This window comes from Anas acuta, chromosome 6 (genome assembly GCF_963932015.1).
Source record: "Anas acuta chromosome 6, bAnaAcu1.1, whole genome shotgun sequence".
Taxonomy (NCBI): Eukaryota; Metazoa; Chordata; class Aves; order Anseriformes; family Anatidae; genus Anas; species Anas acuta.
This window is the reverse complement of record NC_088984.1, coordinates 38,129,138-38,150,545: the sequence shown is the minus strand read 5'-3', so window position 1 is coordinate 38,150,545 and position 21,408 is coordinate 38,129,138. Positions and strand designations below refer to the sequence as shown.

The following is a 21,408-nucleotide window of genomic DNA, read 5'->3' as shown; positions in this document are numbered from 1 at the left end:
AATTTAAAATCATGTGAAAGGTTTGTTTGCAATAATAATAATGAAAAAATGAAATAAGCTTTTTTGCTCACTTTTTTTTTTTTAATTTTTATTTTTTTATATTAGCCATATTCTGATCATGGAGTTCAAGCGCCCCATCACCAGCCTTACGCCCAGAGTGCCATAGCCATGCCTGCACCTGTGAGTCAAACTAAGCCAGTTAAAGTAAGCACAGTAGTCTGTACTGTCCCCTCTTCTGAAGGGGGACAGGAAGAGAAGAGGGGCAAAGGTGAAAGTCTTTTAATAATGAATTAATAAATAAGGAAAACAGAGATGTTGCAGACAAAGTGAGGTTTTTCTTCACTTTAGGTTTGGTTACAGAGAGGGCATAGAGATTACTGATTTTAAAACTGTTTTTGGAAAAAAAAATACATAACTCGTTGTTATGAAATTGAGAATCAGAGAAGTGCAAATTAACAATGTGTTTTGAGAGAAAATGATGGTACAAATCCTTGTCTTTGTCTTTGGATCTTGAGAAGTTGAATTCATTGCTTGAAGCCTCAAATAAGCACCCTATGTTGTGTCAAGGTGGAGTTCTGGAACACTGTATGAAAAACCATCTGGGTCAGTTGCTTGCAGGTGTTTTTCTGCACAGTTCTGGTATTGAATGGCCATTCTAAAAACTGTGGTTCTTCCATATCACCTGATGCAAGGTTTTTCTTGAGTCTCAGTTTAAGAACCTTTCGCCTAAATTTCTAAGGATGTTAACACAACTTTTAAACTTAGGTTTTGCTTAGACTTTGCCTGATAACAAAAGACTGAAGGTGTCAGTAGGTTTACTTGATACTACAGCACTTCTTCTGTTAAGATGATTGCTAAACTACGAATAACAGTAAGTAAGAATGACTCAAAGATTTGTTACAGGCTCTCATATATTTCCTTAATTTATTTTAGATTTATTTTGAGAAGAATCCTTTCCAGAGTATTGTGTAACAGTATCTCCTAAAATATCCAGCAGAGGGGGCTGTAACATTAAGTGTTGTCTGGAAATAAAATGCAATTACTCCAATAAAAAAAAAAGAAAATAGAAACTGAATATGAGTTTAAGAATAGTAGTCCTGGGAGATTCATCTCTTAAAAGAGAGCTGGTATGACAGAGTGATCATATTACCCAGTTTACATTCCATTTTCTCACACACATAAGCAAAAAAATACACAATAGTCTTGGAATCAAAAACAAATGCATTCTGTATCAAATACAGAAGCAAGCTTTTTACTTTGAAACTTTTATTATCTATCCTAGGACCAAAGAGAGCAAGATAGTGTGCAGTAAGTTACAAGGTAGATCTAAAGCATGTTAGCTTTTCCTCTTCCACCTTAATGACCACAGTATCATGCATTTTCTTAGAGCAAAGTAGTTTACCACGTGGTAAGTGATAACGTATTAATTTGGTGTAGAATGTGTATGCATGGTAAAGCCATGTTTGAAAAATTATGCGGCATAGGAAATGAGCTGCACATTCATACTCATTTATCTCATGATACAGTATTTAGTATGTAAGCTTTATACCAGCTTAATCTGGTATAACCCAGGAGCTCATTCCTTTTCCATACCAACCATTGCCTGTGCTCATACAGGTTTTTGTGTGGCAATATGGTAAAACAGGTCAGGGGACTGATGTAGGTAAAGGTGAATCCCCGCTCCCAGTACACAGAAAGCACTAAAACTTGCATCAATTCCTCAAACCACTTTGTCAAGCAATAGCACAAACTCTTAAACTAGAAGTTTGGGATATAACAGAGGAGCTAAGACTCGTGTTAGCAGTGCTCATTTAAGCATAGAACTGCTAATCCTATGTATTCCTTCGCTGTATTTTTTTCTCATTCTTACCTATTTTCTCAGAAGTCTTCTTTGAGTCTATAACTAAAACTAAGCTCTGTTCAGGTCTCAAATAGGTTCCCAAATACATTTAGACTCTTACAAAGACTAGAAGAATTCTGATAATTTTATTCATTATAAATTAATGTCAAGTAATTTCTGACAGTTAATTTTATTTATTTATAGTTTTGTTCAGCAGTTAATAGTTCTGGAACATAATTCTCCATTCATCTTACCTTTTTATGTACCCTCTTACAGTTTTAAGTATGTTAAATGTATAATGCCTTTGATCAGCATATATTGTCTATCACTATGGTTGGGCACTCGAGAGTGACTGGAAATAAAAGAGCAAATGTTGAGAGCAGGCTTGTATGTATTAAGGAACTGTTTGTCTCATTACCACCTGCTCCCCAGCTGCAGGAAAATATTACCTGCTGGCTGCTTTCTTGTTAAAATATCCCAACAAACATGTATCTGCTGCTTGAAAATTGTGAGTAATGGCCATGTAAGAGGGAACAGATTTAAAAATGAAGACGTTGTAATGATGGTCATTTGTTGTCCCCAGTGCACTAGGAGTTGGAACAAATGCTTTAATATTATTACTACTAGGAGCTGTTAGTCACGTGATGAGAGCAGGATGGGTGACAGCCAGTATCCAGATATAATACAGATATGCACAAATATAGTAGAAAGTTACAGACTATATAAGTTAAGATTAGAATTCATGTTGTCTGGTTTCAGACCTGGAAGTATTACTTCGGAGTTAAATTTTTGTTTTGATAGATGGCTGTCTTGAATTAGGAAGTACTGGCATGGTCAGTGTTTACTGGATATTGTCTGGGAGGCCTGGGGAGCTGTGCGTTAGAGTCTAAAAAACTGAGCAAAGGTATAAAAGGTTGTGCCAAATGGAGGTGGGCAGGTGAGGGTGGTTTGTTGTTTTGTTTTATGCTTTTTGTTTTTCTTCTCGGTCATCTTTTCCGACTGGGGTGTACCCAAGAGGGGTAACTTTGCTGTTCCCGTGATCTGAATCCAGTGGAATGGTTTGGCCAGTGTGAGAAGTATGAGATGATAACACTGTCTTTTCCTGTGCAAGACTTCTTAGGAGGCATTCTTTTTTATTTGAGCTTGGACATTTAGTCTAAGGGGAAGGAAATCAATCTACTCTACTTACATTCTTTATGCCTGTCCTCACAGTAGAGTAGTTTTAGCTGACAGTCTGATGATCCTCATAATCCAGTTCTTGAAAACTAAAAGTGCTATATAGGAGATTGGATTTATTTTAAGCTTAACCTGTAGAAAATGTTCTAGAAAGTCACAGAAGAGTACAAAGGTAGTAAGGTTGTTTTTTTTTGTTTTGTGTGTATGTCTTGATTGTATTTGTTTTGTTTTGTTTTTGTTTGTTTGTTTTTGTTTTGTTGTTTGTTTGCTTATTTGTTTTTTGTTTGTTTTTCCTGCAAGCCTCACTGGCTGGGCTCTAAAGCAACAACCAATCAATGATAGAAATATAACTCTGCTTTCAGATTTGTTTGCTTGTTTTTTGCCACCACTTTGTTCTCTGTTCTCCACAATCTTTTCAATAGCTTTAAAATGGAATTTTGTACTTCCCATAAGAAAAGGCTTTCAGAAAGGTCAAAGATTCTTCACTTAAATACTTCCAGTGTACAGTCCATTGGCAGTAATTGCATTGCCTCCAACTCAAAAGGCAAAGGAAGATCTGCCCATGTCAAAAGAGAATTTAGAGTATTCATTTGAAATGTAGCATTACTAGTACTCATGTATGCTTACATTCTGGTTATAATGGCATATGGTGATAACACCTTGGTCTTTTTCTAGTGGCCATTCTGTAAATTTAACTGAACTTAAAGTGATCCATTTTTCTCTGCAAATAGGAGCAATAAGGTAAAATTTGTGGTTTATGTGCATTTATAATACGCATAAATACACCTATGTTTATGTCTGTAGATAGGTATATACATACAAATGTATGTATGCCTAAATTGTGTTTTTTAAAGGAAAGTCTTGGTGTAAGCATTTTTGGAAAAGCATAGTAATTTTATACTAGAACTATGTACTTAGAACATGGTATGTGGAACAAAAAAATCAAGTTCAATTTTCAGGATAGGTAAGTATTTTTTTCTTCATTTATACATGTAACGAAATAAGTAAGAATAAAACTTCTGTTTTAAATTACCTAAAATCTTGTCCTCATTTATGATTAACAGGAAGATTGTCACAAGCTGTAGCATGGTCTATTGCTCTTTACAGGGTATTTTAAACTCCACCAAAACCATACTCGTTAATTCTATGTTAACATAGAAAGGAGCAGAATTGCATGCTTTGTCTGGCATTGATTCCTTCTGTGTTCTCTTTACAAGCTCCTCTTTTTATGTCCTGATGGTTCATTCTCATTCCAGTTTGGTGGTTTCTTTTGCTTTCTCTGATCTGTATGTTCTCCCTCTCTTTACTTTACAGACACTATGGAGCATTCACTATTAAGCCATTTCGGCAGCTTTAGCCTACCTGTTCTGATTTTCTTGTCCAGTCATTCCCATGTGGCTGAGATCCATCATCAACATACCAGCTAGCAGCTGCCTGTTGAGAAACTTAGGGTCAGTTTTTTTGTTGCAATGCTTGATAGTTATGAACAGGTAAATAATAAAACCCGCTAATATGGAATTTAGTATAATCTGCAAAATTACTTAGTTGCTTCATGCATGTTTGTAAATTTCCTGTTATTTATAGACAACAAAGTTTATGTAGCTCTTAAAATTCATTCCCAAGACAGTTGTGTATATATTCATTCCATCATTATTTTTCTCTCGTATTTAAGTTTCCAAGTTCTGTGCTGTGTTGGGATTGTTTTTCCTTCAACAACAAGGGAAAATTTTAGCTTTTCAATGTTTGATTTTTGTTTCTGTTATTAGCAACTATCTTCCTCCCCTTCTCACCTGATTTTTGGTGATTTACAGTGATTTGTGTTCATGGAGTTAAACTCTATGGCAAGTGCTTAATCATGCTTTTTATTGTGAAAAAGGTGCTGCTTTTAGTTGCTTATTTTTCTTTTAAAATTTAATATCTTAGTGAGATGAAGTTAGGGAAGAATATCCTTTGCACATGCTATTATTTGTGTCCATTTATTATTTGTTAGCCTTTTAACAGCCCAGCAATGTGTAGCAGGGGCTTGCTGGTTGGTTAGGGTGTGACTTCTTACCTGTGTACACATCTGTACAATAAATCTCTGGATGTGGCTTTAAAAAATATATGCTAGTGTGAAGCTTTAGTTCTTCACTGTCCTGCTGGGACCAGGCATTACAGAGGAGGAAATGTGTTGTGTCTTCCGTATCTGAATGCAAGTCAAAGCTAAAGAAGGAGTTAGAGAAAGAGATTGGAACTCCAAGGCTGATGGTAACAGTGGCTAGAGTAGGTACTGAATGAAGGCTGGTACTAGATCACCCACGAGCCTAGAAGTTTGGGAAGGAAATGTACAAGATTTGGAGCAAGTAGATAATGAAAAGAAACTGAAATCTTAATTAAGATTTCATTGAGTTGGGTTGAATATTCTGATAGGAATGCAAGAACTACAGCTGGTAGTACTGTGAAACTGGCAGAGCTAGAAGGGAGGGGAAAAGACAAATAAGTTTAATAACAGAAGAAAGAGGAGTAGCAGAGAGCTAAGGTTAGAAAACAAATACGGTTTTGAGTCTATCCTGTGGCATAGTAGGAAAGGGGTAAAAAGATTCAGAATGGTTAAGTAAAGAAAACAAAATATCTGGGAGTTCCACAAGTGGAATACAGAGCAGCTGAGATGCAAAGGGAGATTGTAGGAGAAGAACCTGATCTTAGGAAGACCAAACAGAATAATACAAGCATTCTAGAAACAGTTCTTGCTAGCACCTAAAACAGTAGCCCTGTTTTCTGGATCTTGTCATCTTTTTGTCAGCAGCAAGTGTCACACACTGCCAAGTTAATCAGTCAGTTGCATATTTGTTAGTTGACAAACAGGACAGCTGTCAGTTGTTCAACTCACATTTTACATATCTGTGAGCTTTGGTTACTGAAAATTATATAAGCATGATTACAATTTCAAATAGTTATTTCAAAACTGTTATTAAAAATACTGGAAACTACATACAAATCAAAAGAAATTTAAGGCTGACCCATCAGTTTGAGTCAGAATTAAGGCTATTTATACAGTATGGAGCTATATATGGTTTTAAAGCTATCTAAAATATTTTCCCAGCTAAGGTGAAATGCTCAGGTATCAGGTTATATACTTAGGAAACCTGTGAAATAAACTAAAACAGTTATTATGAACATCTAGTGCTAAGCTGAGTTTGAGGTTTTTTAATCTATTGTTCTAATCTGTTGCAGAGAATGCAAAAGGTGTTGTTGTGTTGTTTTTTTTAAAAAAAAAGTAAAGTATATATTGGTTAAATAGCTTCACACAGTATATTATAAAAATGACTGTTCCCTGATCATTTTGAAAGAGGATAGCTATTACTTTACTGACTTGATACACTTCTGTAAAGCTATGTGATAAGTGAACAAGACCTGTTCTTGCTAAATTAAACTTGAACTCATTTGAAGGCTCCATTCTTGCAAACAAAGAAAGTTACTTCTTGCCACTGTCAACTTCACCTATAGTATGTAATAGATACTGACTTTCTTTTTAAATCAAGTCCGTTGAGCAGATGGAATATCAGAATAGATTCTATCTTTTCATTGAAGCATAATTAATGTGATAAATCAGACACACTTGGAATTGGAGGAAACAACATAGCATTTTTCCCTCTCTTTAGGAATCAAGATTGCATTCTGTGAGAAGAAATTTTTTACATCATCCGTCTGTGAGTCTCAAACCTCGATGTACATGAAGTCCCCATTTTCGTCCTAGAAAACAGGACAGAATGGAAGATGAAATATGCCATCTTCTTCTACAGATTCTCTAAAGTGTCTTTTTAGGTATTCAGTTTGCTAACGCACCTCTGACGTGGAGGATACGTAGTTCCTAACTTCTGCCATTTGCGGAGTGTGCCTAAATTTAAATGCCATAGTGTTTTGTAAATAAACAAAATCAAATTTTGTAGTTTTGACAGGTAAATACATGAAATTGTGATTTTATCCTGCATTTCCTTTTCTTAATAAAAACACTTTCACAGGACAAAACTGTAACTTCTGGTATACAGCCTAATGTATAAACATCGGTTACTAACATAGATTGAAAAATGGCATAAAAGTTATTAAACAGAAAATTTCACATTTAGTTTCTGTACTATATAAATTTAAAAGGTCCTTTAATTACAGTGGAAAAGCCATTTTCCCACATATACATTAGCAGCATCTGTGTGTTACAGATTTTTTTTTTAATCTATGTGCATTTTGTTTCAATTCCAAGAACTTTTGTGCATTTCTGGTGTTTTTGTTTTGTTTTGTTTTGTTTTTCAATCGGAATTCTCTGTTCTTAATAAGTTGTCTTTACATGTGTGTCATTTTAGTGCTTGGGTAGAGTAACTTCTTAAAATTTGGACCACTAGTTGAATAATTGCTTATTATTGCTGATGGTGACATTTTTCTTATATGGTAAGCAGTATATTTGGCTTTATGAAAACTTGAAAACATTTGAAAATTTCACTTCTCTGCTTTGAATTTTTCTGTTGTCTGAGCAAGACTTAGGAACTCCTTTACAATGTAATGAGATTGAATACTTATTTCTCCTCAATTGCAAGAAAATATTTTTCTTCTTTTTATCCTTGCTTCTCCTTTCATCACGCTAGGATACCTTTATATATTTTGTAAAACTTGGGTTCCTAAAAGGTTAAAATATAACCTTTGTATTTAATAGGAAAACAAGCTATGGGTTATTGCTTATAGTAGCATTGACATCTTTATATATGTAAAATATGCTGGTTTATTTTTGTTTGGTTGTTTGTTTTTTTTTGTTTTGATTCTTAATCACTTAGGGATCTTACACAGTGGGCATTATTGTCAGTCAATGTAAGTTTAATATGTAAATATCTTAAAAGATGATTCTAGCAGTCACTATTGTGCAGGAAAAGAGGTGGAAACTGGTGCTGTTCTTACAGTTGTTTGAAATTGTTCTGGAAGGAGATGCCATGTACTTAGTTGCATGTTTACTCAAGTTACTTTATACCTTTACTAGGTAGAAAAAAAAATCTACATGATTTAAACATGATTTGTTTTTAAAAAAATGTGTTGTTGTGGAAGCTGTTGAGATCGTTTTGCCCAATGAGTATCAGATATTTGCAAGTTACTGTGTCCACAGGGATATCAGCATATTTCTGAGGGGCTAAATAGCTGCTGCTCTAGTTTGTCATGTCTTTGAGCCAAAAATATCTGTCCAGTTATTCTTCTGTTTTATTTAGATTTTAGAATTCATCGTTATAAATACTACAGAAATTTTGGCACAGCCTCACAATAACTTATTTCCATGAGAGAATTTTTATGTAGTAAATCTTTCTGTAAATGCTATGCTGTCTCTGAAGCTGCCAAAAGAAAGTTGTGTGTTCTGTTAGAGGCTTTTTTTCTTGGATCATGAAGCAAATGCACATTTGAGCCACAATGTGGAAGAGGTAGTCCTAAATCCTTATTTTGGGGATTAGCAGTTTCAGTTTACTAAATATAACTTCCCTGTTCCTAGAGTGGTTTAGGGATAGAAGAGGTAAATTTCCTAACAAATTCTATATTGAAAATGTGCTCACGAGGAAGTCTTTTAAACTAATAGCTTGAAAATGTGTAAATATTCTGCAGTCATTAACACATCTATCAGCTTAAGTTGCATCTAATACAAATACAAAATGTCCTTTATTTCTGTTTATTGGAACAGATGTTAGATTGTTGCTAATGAGTTGATTCCATGACCTTTGCTTCAAAGAACATTTACTTCGTTTTTACTTCCATATGAACTTGATCATTTGGAAGGATATTGAGCATTAAGAACAGAAGTCTACCCACAGTGTTCTGCTGCAAGGTCTATAACTTCAGTCTGGAGGTATCAGTTGTTAGGATTATATCACCAGGTCTTAACAATGCTTCATTTTGTTCTGACACCTAGAAAACACCAAGATGAACCACTGGTAGGTGGTTTTCCTTCAGGAAAATGTTGAAACATTGATGGTTCTCCATTCATCTTGTAGTTTACCTTTCTTTAAGATGTCTGCCAACAATGAAGGCATAACATGAATTACTGGTAGCTAAACCTTTAAGCTCTCAGTAGTTGAAATCCTATTTTAGTAATTCAGGTACCTCAGTTGTGTCTGACTTCTGTAATTTATTACAGGAATACACTCATTTACACTAAGAAGACTACACGATTTTCTCACAGGTGGTGTCTATTATTTTGATACTGTAGCTTCCACGATTTTTAGAATCTCATAGGCTACACAGTATTACCTTCCTACGGCTTAAAATTTTCATAAAAATTTTCATTAAAAAATTTTCAAAATTTTCATAATTCATATACTTCTATACAGAATTCATCTAGTTAAGTGCAGATATTTAGATTCCTCCCTGTGATTTTGGGTTTGGAGAAGGGTTAACGTCTCCTTTGGACCTCTGTAGTTTCCCATTGGTAGCTGTAGGAGGGTTCAGATTAGGAATAGGGTCCCTGGACACTTGGTAGCTGATGGCAAATAATCATCTTTGTCTTTGTGCACTGCTTGTCACATAGTAGCAAACCAAATTAATTTTCTGATTTCCACTTCCTGAGAATTTAGTGACCCTTGCTAGTATTGTTTATTTTCTACTGAGCTAGCTGTTACAGTGTTTTTAGCAACTGTTGTTTGTTTAGTGATATATTTACATGGTCAAGTGCTAATTCTGACATTCTGTTAAGTAATGCTGGCTAACAACCTGTAGATATACAAAATTTATCTCTCCCTTGTGTTTTTATGTATTTGATCAAGTATTGGTTCTTGCATTAAGTAGAATTTTCTGGTTCCCTAAAGTTTCGAGTTCCTGCTACTTCTAATCTTGAGCACCAGAAGTCCATTCATCATCCCTGTAAAACTGTTTACATATTTCATATTAAAGTGATTATTTGTATTCTGAAATGTGTTTTTCAAATAGTTCAGTCAATGAGGAAACTACATTCCAATATTAACTGAGCAAAACCTCGCAGAATACATGGCAGAATACATAGTTTTTAACAGTTTGTAAATGTAAGAAGTTGTAAGGGTGTGAAATAGTGGGTGTTTGGTTGTTGTTTTTTACTGTAAAAATTACAGTAAAATAGATTTCTAGCTTTGTAATGTTGAGCTGTTACAGTAGTTTAAATTCACCTGGTATAAAATTTCCTTTGGTTCTGTTTCCTATTTAAAAGATACACATAGTAAATCAATACACTAAAGGTCTAAAATATAATGTTAGTGTCTCAATACGCATATACAATCCTGTACATGGTAGGCAAATCTTTAAAGCTTTTATTCAGAAAATCCAAATAGAAATACAGAAAGCAAAACAGTAATATGTGGCTCTAATTTTAACAATGTTTAGTAATGAAGCTAATATGTAGTGGGAAAGTACGTGTCTTGTTAGACACATACTTGTCACTGTAGACTTCTTGAGCCACAAATAATTAGAAAATATTGAAATTAAGTTTGAGGGCTTCCTATGGTCATTTTACCCCTCTGTCCATCGGTGGAGCTCTAGTCTACGTAAGTGTGTATATTAAATGTAAGCAAAATGCTGTTCATAAAATTTCTAATTGTTTTTTAATCAGATTAGTAAACGAGGACATCCAGTTTGATTTGAAAATGCATGATTTTATTTAACTGAGTAGTTTCATTCAATACCGTATTGCAGGTTCAGAGGATCTAGTCCATTGTAGCCTTGTTAAATGAGATACTGTGGATGTATATAGATAAATGTGTAATAAATTCTTAGGTCTTTTGTTAGAGAAGTGTTCATGGCTTCGTAAATCCAAAGCTCCTTCTGTTGAAGCTGTTTGTGATGCAGCAGTAAGCAAGAAACAAACAAAGTTTCTGTGGTTTGTAACTTCTAGTAAAGTTCTGCTTTGGTAGCTGAAAGTTTAATGCAAATACATTGGTCCCTGTATACTGTTTGAATTGTAATTTGTTTATTTAATTGTAGCATACATTAATAGTTGAAACAGTTCTAGAAAAATGTGAAAAATTGAATTATCATTAAACTAAGCTTCTGCAGTCATCAAAACAAACTATTGTCATCTAATTCTACTTTTTAGAATATTTAAGTTAAATATTAATACAGAAAACCTGGCATTTCTGCTCGAAGCTAACATGTTTAACAAGACTGTTGTTCCTGTTGCATTCACAAAATTGTTCATTTTAGGGGAAGAAAAAAAAAAGATAAAAAGACCTGTGTGAGACAAGATAAAAGGGGTGGGTCAAAGTGGTTGTAGTGAAATGATTCTACAGAAAATTAACTAAATGACAGTGCTTTGTTTTAGTTTCTCTGAAAAATAATAGTTTTAATAGTTCTTGAAGGTAGAGATGTGAAAATTATTTGGCTATTGAATTGCAGTATTTTTCATATTTTTCTAATGGAAATTTTTCTTTTTTTTTTTTAAGTGTTTTTTTCTCATTGTCCTTTCCCAAGCAAAACCTTTACTTTTTCCTGGAGTCATAAAAATTAAAAAAAGTAACCCTAAAAAGAAATACAGAGAGGGACTATGAAGTGCAAAATTGTTGCGATTTGTGAATAATATTACTTAGTTAATGCACTGTCTCTGATTCCTGTAGTTGCTCAGTTAGCCTCAGGTTTTGGAGCTATTTGACTAATTTAGCTCTGGTTTCTAATTCATCCTCCTGAGTCTTAGTATTTCTGTCCTCTGCTAAAAACATTGTGTCAGGGATGACTACACTGTAGCAGATGATCATGCTTATTTTTCTCAGTATTGCTCAAATACACCTTTGGAAGCTGCAATCACAGCTGCTAAGAAAAGCTGCTACTGGGAAATTTTCTTGGTCCAAATGTTATTTTACATTTTGGCTTTGGCAGGGGAGCTAAGAGTAAACTGTTTTGTTTCTTGCTAGTTGAGTCACTTTGGGGCCTAGTGAAATCTTTATAAACAGAAGTGCTTTATTCTGTAGGTAATTGGTACATTTTTAAGGTATTTGTATTTCCGATGATCGCACCTCTTTAACCTACACAATAGAAATGGTTCTATTTTTCTATAGAGAAGGCTGTGCAGCTTGTAATACCTGAATTTATTCCAGGTAAGCTCATCAGCTCAAGTGTTAGAGTGAATAATCTCACAGAAGTGCTCTTGGTGATGGAGACTCCAGCTGGTTCTAAATCACTTGGCTGAGGAGTTACTTCCCACGACTGTGATACCACTTCCAGATTTCATAGGCCTTCTTAGGAGTCCAGCTTCAGTTTCCCATTTCATCAGAATGAAAACTGTTACGGGATCCTGGAAGCTTTTCACAGAGGCAGAGTCACTTTGGGGTTAATTGCCCCACGGTTTGGTCAGGCCGTGGCCTATCTCTGTTTGCCTTTTCAGAAGTCTAAAACCGATGCCGAGGTTGGATGAGTGAGTCTCATGTGCTCTTCCCATGGGAGCTGCTGTGAGTGACACGCCTCAGTGAATCCCAGCATAGGGTGGGGACCTCTTCCTTCCCTGGTACCACTTCCCAGAACCTTTGCATTTTGAGTCACCGCAGCGGGCAGTTTTGCTGCAGAACCTTGTTGCAAAATGGATCTAAAAACAAAACCCTTCTTGAAGCACCTCTTGAAGCCAGGAATGTTACAAACTTGTTTCTCTCCGAACAGGTCCAGGTGTCTTGGTGCAGATTTGAACTCCTGTGAGGAATACTGCTCATTTTGGTTGTGTTTTGTTTCCTTTGTTCTGCTGTGTGCTCAATCATTGCATTGGTTCAGTCCAGTGACTTCTGAGTCAAGTCTTTAATAGTAGCTATTGACGGATTTCCAGTTTGGAAGCTTGTAACTACTTGACTAATCTGGGGTTACCTAAAATAAGGATCATCATTTTTATCCGTAAGTGTTTCTGCATTGGTGTCAAAAAGGGTTTGTTTATACTGTGAAAAATGCTGTCTCGGAGAGAGGTTTGGAATCTGATTTAGGCCTTGCTACAAAGAGTTCAAATTACAGCATTCTGGCCTCATTTAAAAACAAAGCTATCTTCAGTTAAATAAAAAACAAAAAAAAAGCAAACAGCTGGCAACTAGACTAGTGTTGCAAAAAGGTTTCTTCACTTGCTGCTATTTCCACTTCTGCCATGACTTTATACAAGATCTTAAGTCCCTTGTGGAATCAGACAGCAGGATTCTCCAGGTCGACCGGACCATTACGTGGATGTTTGGGATAGCAGCAGTTCATGGATGACCTTTTCTGGAGAAAAAAAAAAAAAGTATTTGGAAACAATTTTTGTGTAAGCAGATATTCAGGAAGCTGGAGAACTTAATTGTTTAATTGATATGTTCTCCTTGTTTTAATCAAGAAGACAACACAGGAATTTCCTCTTTGTTTCAGTACCTGGGATTTATTTTTTTTTTAAAGACCGTAAGATTGAATTGGTGATGTTGCATAGGCTCTGCACTCAGTGATTATTCAATTATTCCAAAATTAAGTAACTTTAAACTATAATGTGGATTTCAAAGGTGAATCATTCCTGGTAAGCTGCTTAAAGTTACATCACTTTGCTTATAGGAGAACAGGAAGAAAACCCCAAGTGGTTAATGTCTAAATCACATTGACTGATTATAGAAAATGTGGGCAATTCTGATAAGACTAATAGCATACAGTGAATAAAAATATATAAAGCTTTTAAAATCCAAATACATGGATTATCCAAAATGGATTAATTTGAATCTCTGGTTTCCTCTAGATGATTCTGAATTTCTCTAGATGCAGTCTAAAAGCAAAAAACTTGTATTATCAAACTGCCCATCCCTGCAGTAACAGTACCTCATAAAATCACTCACTGTTCCTTTTTTCCCCGTGTGTTGTTGTGGTCTGCATCAGGGCTCATACAGTTGCAAGTTATTTGCAGTAGTTAATGTGGGAGTACTAAGTGCTTATGTTAGGTAGTGGTAAGCTTTCTTTATTATTATTTTTTAATTAATTAAAGGAATATATACCGGGCCCTTAAAATTACGCTAAATTTTCAGGACTTGAAGAAAAAGATACATAGGGAGCAGAGCTGAACATCTGCTGTTGCAGCTGAGGTCAGCCTGATGGAGGAGAGGACTTCAGTTGTTCCATACCCGTGAAAAACGGGGCAGAAGGTCTTGTAACTATGTTCATATTAGCTTGAAAAGGACTTTCTGATTTGAACGTCAGTGTTAGTTGTTAGTGTTGATCAAAACCAATTACATAAGCTGATTTTAGTGATGTAGATGCATATTGTAATCACATGATTTTCTTGAGAAGAAGCTCCTTTACTACATGGTTTTACATTATTACAGTATATTACATTATGTTCATGTTTTTCTTTGGAAGAAAGTTCCTGCGGAAAGGAAATGGGAACTAAACTTTGAAATCTAAAATAAGGACTAAACTGCTTTTCATTTACTTTTCTGCCCTTTGAGATGCCAGAAGTAATTTCCTCTTGAAGCTGACTTCCTTTCTGGAAATGATTTTCGTCTCCAACCATGTTGAGGCTCTTTTCTCATTCTTTCATACTGACTAACTTGCTTTTTTTTCCTCTGACTTGCTGCTGCATTTGAGTAGTACTTCTGGAGGTAAGTAATTACTTACAAACAGGTTTCTCTATAACTTTCTTTTTCAGTTCTTGTCTTCCCCCCACCCACCCACCCACCGCCCCTCCTTCCTGCCCAGTCAGTCTAGAAGGACAAACAAAGCACTATTGGTGTCCTCTGCAAGGGAGCACTGATAGGGGGCTGGCTGTAAATTGACGTGGCATGGAAAATCTCTGCTAGTTTCTAGCAGCTCTAACATCGCTGCAAAATCAAGCCTACTCATACTGAGTTTGTAGCTTGAAAACATTACAGGCTTACTGTTTATATATACGTACAAGAAAATGAATGGAAAGTACCCTCATCTTTTGATTTGGGAAGCAGACTTTTTCTGTATTTGGATTTACAGCTAATAGAAAACAAAATCAAAGGGAATTGATTACTTTTTTTTTTCTTTTTTTTTTTTGTGAGCAGCAGATCTCGTTGCTTCCCCCTCCTTTTCCTGCGATTTAATCATTTGCAGATCTTGCCATGGGGTGCGGACTGAGAAAGCTGGAAGACCCAGATGATAGCAGCCCTGGAAAAATTTTTTCTACATTGAAGAGACCACAAGTTGAAACAAAGACAGAATCTGCTTATGAATATGTATTGCTGGATTTTACATTAGAAGGTAATTTCTGTTATATCTGTTGTTATTCTGAAAACGTAAGGAATAGGATTTAACTTTGTTCTGTTTTGTCTGAGTTGTAGTAAAACTTACATACTTTTATCCAAGCTAGCCCAAATGTAAGACTTTTATTTTGAAACACAAATCATGACGAAGGTCTTCACTTAGATAAAATTACAATGGAAACTACTGAAGTATTTTTAACAACGAAACCGTCCAAATTACACAACTGTCCTTGTTAAGGAAGCTGGCTAAAAACTGTTAGAGATTTTCCTAGTTTCCTATGAGTCAGATACTGCTATCCTTACTCACTTCGAATAGCGATTGTCTGAATTTAGTGTGAGTGTTCAGAAAATACACTGTGCCTGAGCAAGGGTAACAGAATGCTGAATAACTGAATAGCAGTTTCTTAAAATGCGTTCAACTTCGGAAAACAGGCTGTCATTGTCCTCGTGACTTTGTGCAGAAGCAAGTCTATTTCTTAGCTGTGTAAGTAATAGTCTTCTCTCTTATGCCCACCCCAGCCTTTTGGTGGATGTTTTAGTAAGAGTATTATAGTTGTTTTTTTCTTTTTTTTTCTTTTCTTTTTTTTTTTTTTGCAAATGCTCTATTTATAGTTGCTGAATAGGCTTTTGAAATTGTGACCGAAGTGAGACAAAATTTGTATGCGTAGCTGGAGGCAGACAGTGCTCTGTGGGATACTTCCTTCCCGAGGGTGTCCCGTCTCTAACAGAGCAACTCCCTGTTCCAGAAAGTTGAAAACATAAACAAGCCCAGATGGCTGCCCTCGGAGAACAGACAGCTCAGTTTTGCAGTCACTTCATGGTAACTTGGCATTTTACAAGAACTGAATCTACTGGAAAGTCTTGATAGCAAGGATTTAAAGTACATGTAATAGCTAGAGGCATTTGATAAAGGGAGAAAGTGTAAATGCATGTCTTGTTATGTGTTCAGGAACTTCCTTACAAACAAAACCTGGCCTCTGTTTAGTTTTCTTTTCAAATTAAAGGAATGCAGTCATATCAGTTATATTTTTATTTAAAATGTATGAGGCTGTTCACTGAAGAACTGTAAGAACGAACAGAAACAGCATTTTACAGAGTTACACTACTTGACAGCAAGTATGGCTCTTTATTTACACATTGTGACATGAGTTTCTCATTGGTTTATTCTTTTTGGAGAGACAAAACTTTGGGCAGGTAGTAGTGGTAACATACAGGAAATAAAGCTGGACCCCCTAATGTATATGGGAATTACCTATTAATCTACTAATAATAGAAAAAATAATAAAACTTACTTTTTGTGACTAAAGTATGTTTGGTGTTCTTAAATAGTCTGTGTTCTAGAGAGTTTTGCTCTATTTTAAAGTAACAAGCTTCTGGAAATACTTCGTAAGGGGTCTGTTTTAAAGAAGGTTGTGGCTTTAAGAAAAATCATATTAAACAGTGTCAATAAAGGTCCATTTTTGCAGTATGTTAATAACCTATTGTTACAGCAGTGAAGATTCATTTCAAAAGTGCTTAGCTTCAGTGACGTACTGTGGAGTTATGAATGCTAAATAACATTGGCAGAGAGAAATTTTGAATGATTGCCTGACTGTTTTTAGGCACTAACTGTAAGCAATTAGATTTAGTACATATCATTCTGTTGGATGGTTTTAGCTGCATGCACATAATTAACTTTTTTTTCATTTGAGGTCTCTGAAGAGGTAAGATCATGAATGAATACAGGCAAAAATGCTGTACACTGTCTTTCTTGGAGGCATTTCTGAATGTTGTTTGCTTGTGAAACATGGGGATTGGCTGAGATACTGTAGAAAATCTGTTGAACTACTTTTTTTTTTTCTAACCCATTCAACTCATTCACATAGTTGCTTCTATTCAAGTATTCTTGGGCTAAATGAAGCTTAAGGAAGAGCCTATTATCATGTCAGACCAGTTAGTTTTCAGTATGCTGTGAAGTTGTATGTTGTATCTTCATGGCACTGTGTTGACTTCCAGAGCAAGATCTTCCCCAGCATCTGAGATTGTTGTTCTGTTGAGTGACATACTGAATCTGGAACCAAGTAAAACAGAAAATCTTATCTGAATATATTTAAGATCCTAGAGTAAGCTATAGCCTGCATTCAGATAAAAGTACAGCAAGCATAAATGCATTATATTTCGGTTTAATAATCTGTATTCTCTGCCTCATCAGATTTATGATATATGGAGTTGAAATGGTCCTGCTAGGGAGACTTTCAGGAGTTCCTCATCTTTTTTCAAGTTGTGGTGCAGATAAGGTCAACCGTGCTCTTGTCTAAATCTGCTTGTTGGAGTCCACAAGCATCTTAACTAGTTATTAGCAGTATGTTTTACCTTGATTTGTTTCTTCTTGTTTACCCAAATATTCCCATCCCTACTACGTAAATGAGTTCTGAGTTCCATGGAGGTTCTTGTGCGAAAGAAGAATCACAGCCAAGAAGAATACAGCCAGGCTTGTATTTGCAGGGGTTCAGTGGACTCTGAAATGTAATTTTAAATGCTTGTCAAAGATAGGAAATACAATGGTTTCAGTCACGAGGCATATCTCACTTACAAAAACTTATTTTTGGAGATCAGTTTAAACATAAAGTAGGGATAGCATAAATATTCCTACTTAAGGAAAAAGCTTACAGCTTTTCCAGAACTCTCCTACTAGGGAGAGAAGGAATATTGATGCAAGCACATTGCATTTCAGCCCACTAAAATGACACGCTGTGAAGTTTTTGTCACTCTGAATAACAGTATGAATATGTATGGAGTAGCTGTTTTGTCATCATCTCCAAAGCTTACTATACAATTAGCCAGTTAGCTATAGTGGGAATTTTCAGTTAAGGCGATTGGAAAATCTCTGAAGTGATGATCGTGTTGCATCCATACCTGATTTTTTGGCTTGTGTGTGCTGTAGAGCAGTTATTTCTTCAATAAATATTTAATGTCTCTGGGATTTATTCTGGGTAGAATTATGGGATAGAGGTGTTGTAGGGCAAAATATCATCCATCTGTTGAAGAGAGGTCTGTAATGTAGTGTGCTTAAAAAACAAGTGTAAATATTCCTATTGTAGTGAAGTTCCAACCATGAGTTGTAAGGTAGCTCCAGAAAGTAAAACAACCCAGTGCTATGACTGAGAGTGGTAGAGTTTACGTTAATAGGTTGTTGGATAGCTATCAGCAATAAACTATCAATATATATGCTAATGTTGCTTTTTGATGGTGTGCAGTTCACTCTGTACACGATATTTTGGTTCTTGATAGCTTTTTTTGAGCTGCTAAAGGCTTTACAGTAAGAGTCAAAGTAGCAGTTTTATTTTTTTCTATTCCTTTTTCACTTTAATAAAAGTTTTTATGCAAAAGCATTACATTTGAATACTATAAATATTTTGTTGTGGTTTTTTTGATGTTTTTGTTTTTTTTTGTTGATGTTTTGTGTTGTGTTTTTTTTAATGTTGATTTTTGTTTTTTAAAGAATGCAAAGTTCTCTGTAATGAGTATATATATCAGTACTATCCCCACTTTATACTTGGAAAACAGTACAGTGATTTAAGCTTTACAGAAAACATATCACTCAACCAGCAAAAATCTAATTAGAATAAAAGTGTTGGCAAAATAAATATTCATATATAGTAGGTTTATGATACTTTAAGCCAGTAGGGTAAGAAGATTTTGTGACCTGCTGTGTCTTTGGTAAACTCCTTACATTTCTTGCTATTGTGCATGTATAGGATTGGCATGTAGATAAAGGAGGAGGTAAGAACATTAAGGAATACATTTACGAAGTGGTGAGTTTTGCAGAGAGAGGGACCTGTCAGAATATGAAAAGGGTGTGCATCACTTGCAGCAGAGGTAACTGACAGAGACCATCACATTCCAGATCCAGCTGCCTTGTTGTAAGAGGCCACATCTGTGAAGGATGAAATTGTTGATGTTGGCAAATACATGTATATGCTAGCAAAATTACTCTTAAGTTACTGTCTGTAACTTAATATTATTATTAATGTAAATTAATATGAACTAGTTGCTTAGTGGAGGCTCTGAGAGCATCTATAATTACAGTTGGAGTTGAGAGGAACAGGAAATGCTGATAGTCAGGCTCACTGTGGCAAAGCACGTAAACTACTACCAGTGCACAGTCTTCCCTTTTCTCTGTGCAAAAACTGTGGACCAGACCACAGACCACCCCCTAGTTTTTGCCAACTACTGTGTGGTACCTGGCTGTTACCTGTTGGTCAGAAATGCTTGCATACACCCAGAGGTATCCAGCTTAGAATTTAGTGATACCATTTAGCTTACTGTGATCTGGATTTAAGTCTACTTGAGGACATAATTGTGTATATTTTAAAATTTCAACCTACAATCCACAAATGACTTCTAAGGGATCCAAAAAATGTGTTTGAGGAAAACAAACCTGTTTTTCTAGAATTAAATTAATTTTGTGGAAGTTTACCTCTCAGGTAGGGTTAAAGTATACTGCTGCAGTATGCTTAAGTCTTTGACTAGACAAAATAGTTGCTTAATATCCAGACCAATTGCGTGTTTAGATGTTGATGCAGTTCTTAAATTAGCTTGACAAAGCTAGGTCCAACGAAGTATTGCCAAATAGATTACAAATAGATCATATTGTCTCCTAAAAACCACGTTTCACCCAGTTGTATACTTCATAATCACAGTGAGTCTCTTTTTTCTTGTGCAAAGAGGACTTTACCTTGTTAATAAATGCCTTGGGATAGGTTTTGTGTGGTTTACATCAAAGGAACTCACTTCAAAGTGTCTGTACATACACAGTATAATGTGCTTCTCTTCTGTTTTTTCAATGCTTTTAGCTTCCTCAAGTCCTGAAGTTATCAAAATCAGTTCTGTGTTGGATATAACATCTAAGGTGGAAGAATATTACAACAAAGGATATGTTGTAGGAGCTATTCATCCTATTCTACTGCCAATTGGACATAGAAGGAATTTCCCTGCAAGTCATATGTATCGGGTGGTACTTTCAAGATTAAAATTAAGGTAACAGTGAAATAATTTAATTATATGGGCCCATTACTTAAGTTATTTTTAAGAGGGTTGCTCATCATGCATAGTTTATTAACTTCCATAAATATCTCCAAGAATCAAGTAACTGTTCCTTATCTAGAAAGGTCACCAACTTAATAATGTTCTTTTAATTAACCCCAAGTACAAGATGAAACAAAACGCTAGGAGGCTAATAAGCTGCATTTAATTCCCTCACATCTATCTTGTCTTGTTTTCAACATTTTTCTTTTCACTTTTTCCATAGAGCACTACTCAGTTAAAGGTACCTGTAAAGTGTGAAATGCTCACAGTTCCTCAGAGAGAATCATTTAACCTCGTTATGAAGGAAGTACTCTGTGACTGGGGAGGCTGTACAAAAGCTTGTTTTTTTTCAGTGAGGAGAGAGTCAAGAGTTTGTTTTCATTCCAACTTCCATAATCTTGCTTGTTACTTCTGGTTTTGCTGCATTGTAATCACCATGTGATCATAAGGAAAATGTACAAAGAAATATTACAGTTAGCTCCTTTAACTGCAACGAAAACAACCTTTTTGTTCTTGAGTAACTAGAAAAGTGGATTTCATGTTGTACTGAGAGGTGTGATGGTTCCCCTTCCACCTCAAGTCCTGGTGTGATGCACAGAGGTTTGTTCAGCTTCTCTGGGAAATCTCCAAGGATGTACTCCCTGCCACTCCTGCAGTTCTATCAAATGTAGTTCATTTGAGGGAGATTCTCCATCAAATGTTTTGACTAAACAAGCATTGCCCATGGTATGGCATTTGCTTCTCATACATCTTACCTTCATAAATTCACGTGAAGGCAAGGTGAATGTTGTCCATATGGACAGATGCTTAAAGAAAAAGGCAGAATACTTGCTTTCTGGAGCTGAGCTTTCTGAGAGCTGACACTGCCAGGGCTCAGCTCCCTCAACACACCTAATCTCTGTAGATGTGGGATCCTTATGAAGTTGTCAGTTTAACTGGTAGGCCCTTCAACAGGTGAAGGACAAGAACCAGCAGCCTCCTTCTGAAACCGCTGGCTGTAAGTACCTGACTGCATTTGCAGATGCCATATGTACATACCTCTGTTGGGTTTCCTGCAGGTGGATGCACCTTCTCCAGCAACTATCTTGAAAGTAACCTTTTTATATTCGAACATACTTAATTGATGTTTCACTCCAAAGCTTGAGTGAAAGAAAC

General features: G+C 35.6%; 2 protein-coding genes across 9 annotated transcripts in view; both read left to right on the top strand.

Annotated features, from left to right (window-relative positions):
- BOLL (boule homolog, RNA binding protein) overlaps positions 1-13,052 on the top strand; it is a 42,283-nt gene extending 29,231 nt beyond the window's left edge. For 3 of the 5 annotated variants that reach the window (XM_068686621.1, XM_068686622.1, XM_068686625.1), the window contains 2 exons: positions 106-204; positions 6,658-13,052. In XM_068686621.1, the coding sequence (XP_068542722.1) occupies positions 106-204; positions 6,658-6,732 (174 nt within the window). In that variant the 3' untranslated portion in view covers positions 6,733-13,052. Of the gene's footprint in view, positions 1-105; positions 205-4,330; positions 4,468-6,657 lie in introns of all 5 variants that reach the window. The other 2 variants (XM_068686624.1, XM_068686623.1) reach the window with 2 other exon arrangements.
- A 1,289-nt stretch (positions 13,053-14,341) lies between these two features.
- Positions 14,342-21,408, top strand: part of RFTN2 (raftlin family member 2) — a 29,810-nt gene continuing 22,743 nt past the window's right edge. For 2 of the 4 annotated variants that reach the window (XM_068686619.1, XM_068686620.1), the window contains exons 1-2: positions 14,678-15,184; positions 20,022-20,205. In XM_068686619.1, coding sequence (XP_068542720.1) covers positions 15,046-15,184; positions 20,022-20,205 — 323 coding nt within the window. In that variant the 5' untranslated portion in view covers positions 14,678-15,045. Of the gene's footprint in view, positions 14,560-14,677; positions 15,185-20,021; positions 20,206-21,408 lie in introns of those variants that run through there. The other 2 variants (XM_068686618.1, XM_068686617.1) reach the window with 2 other exon arrangements.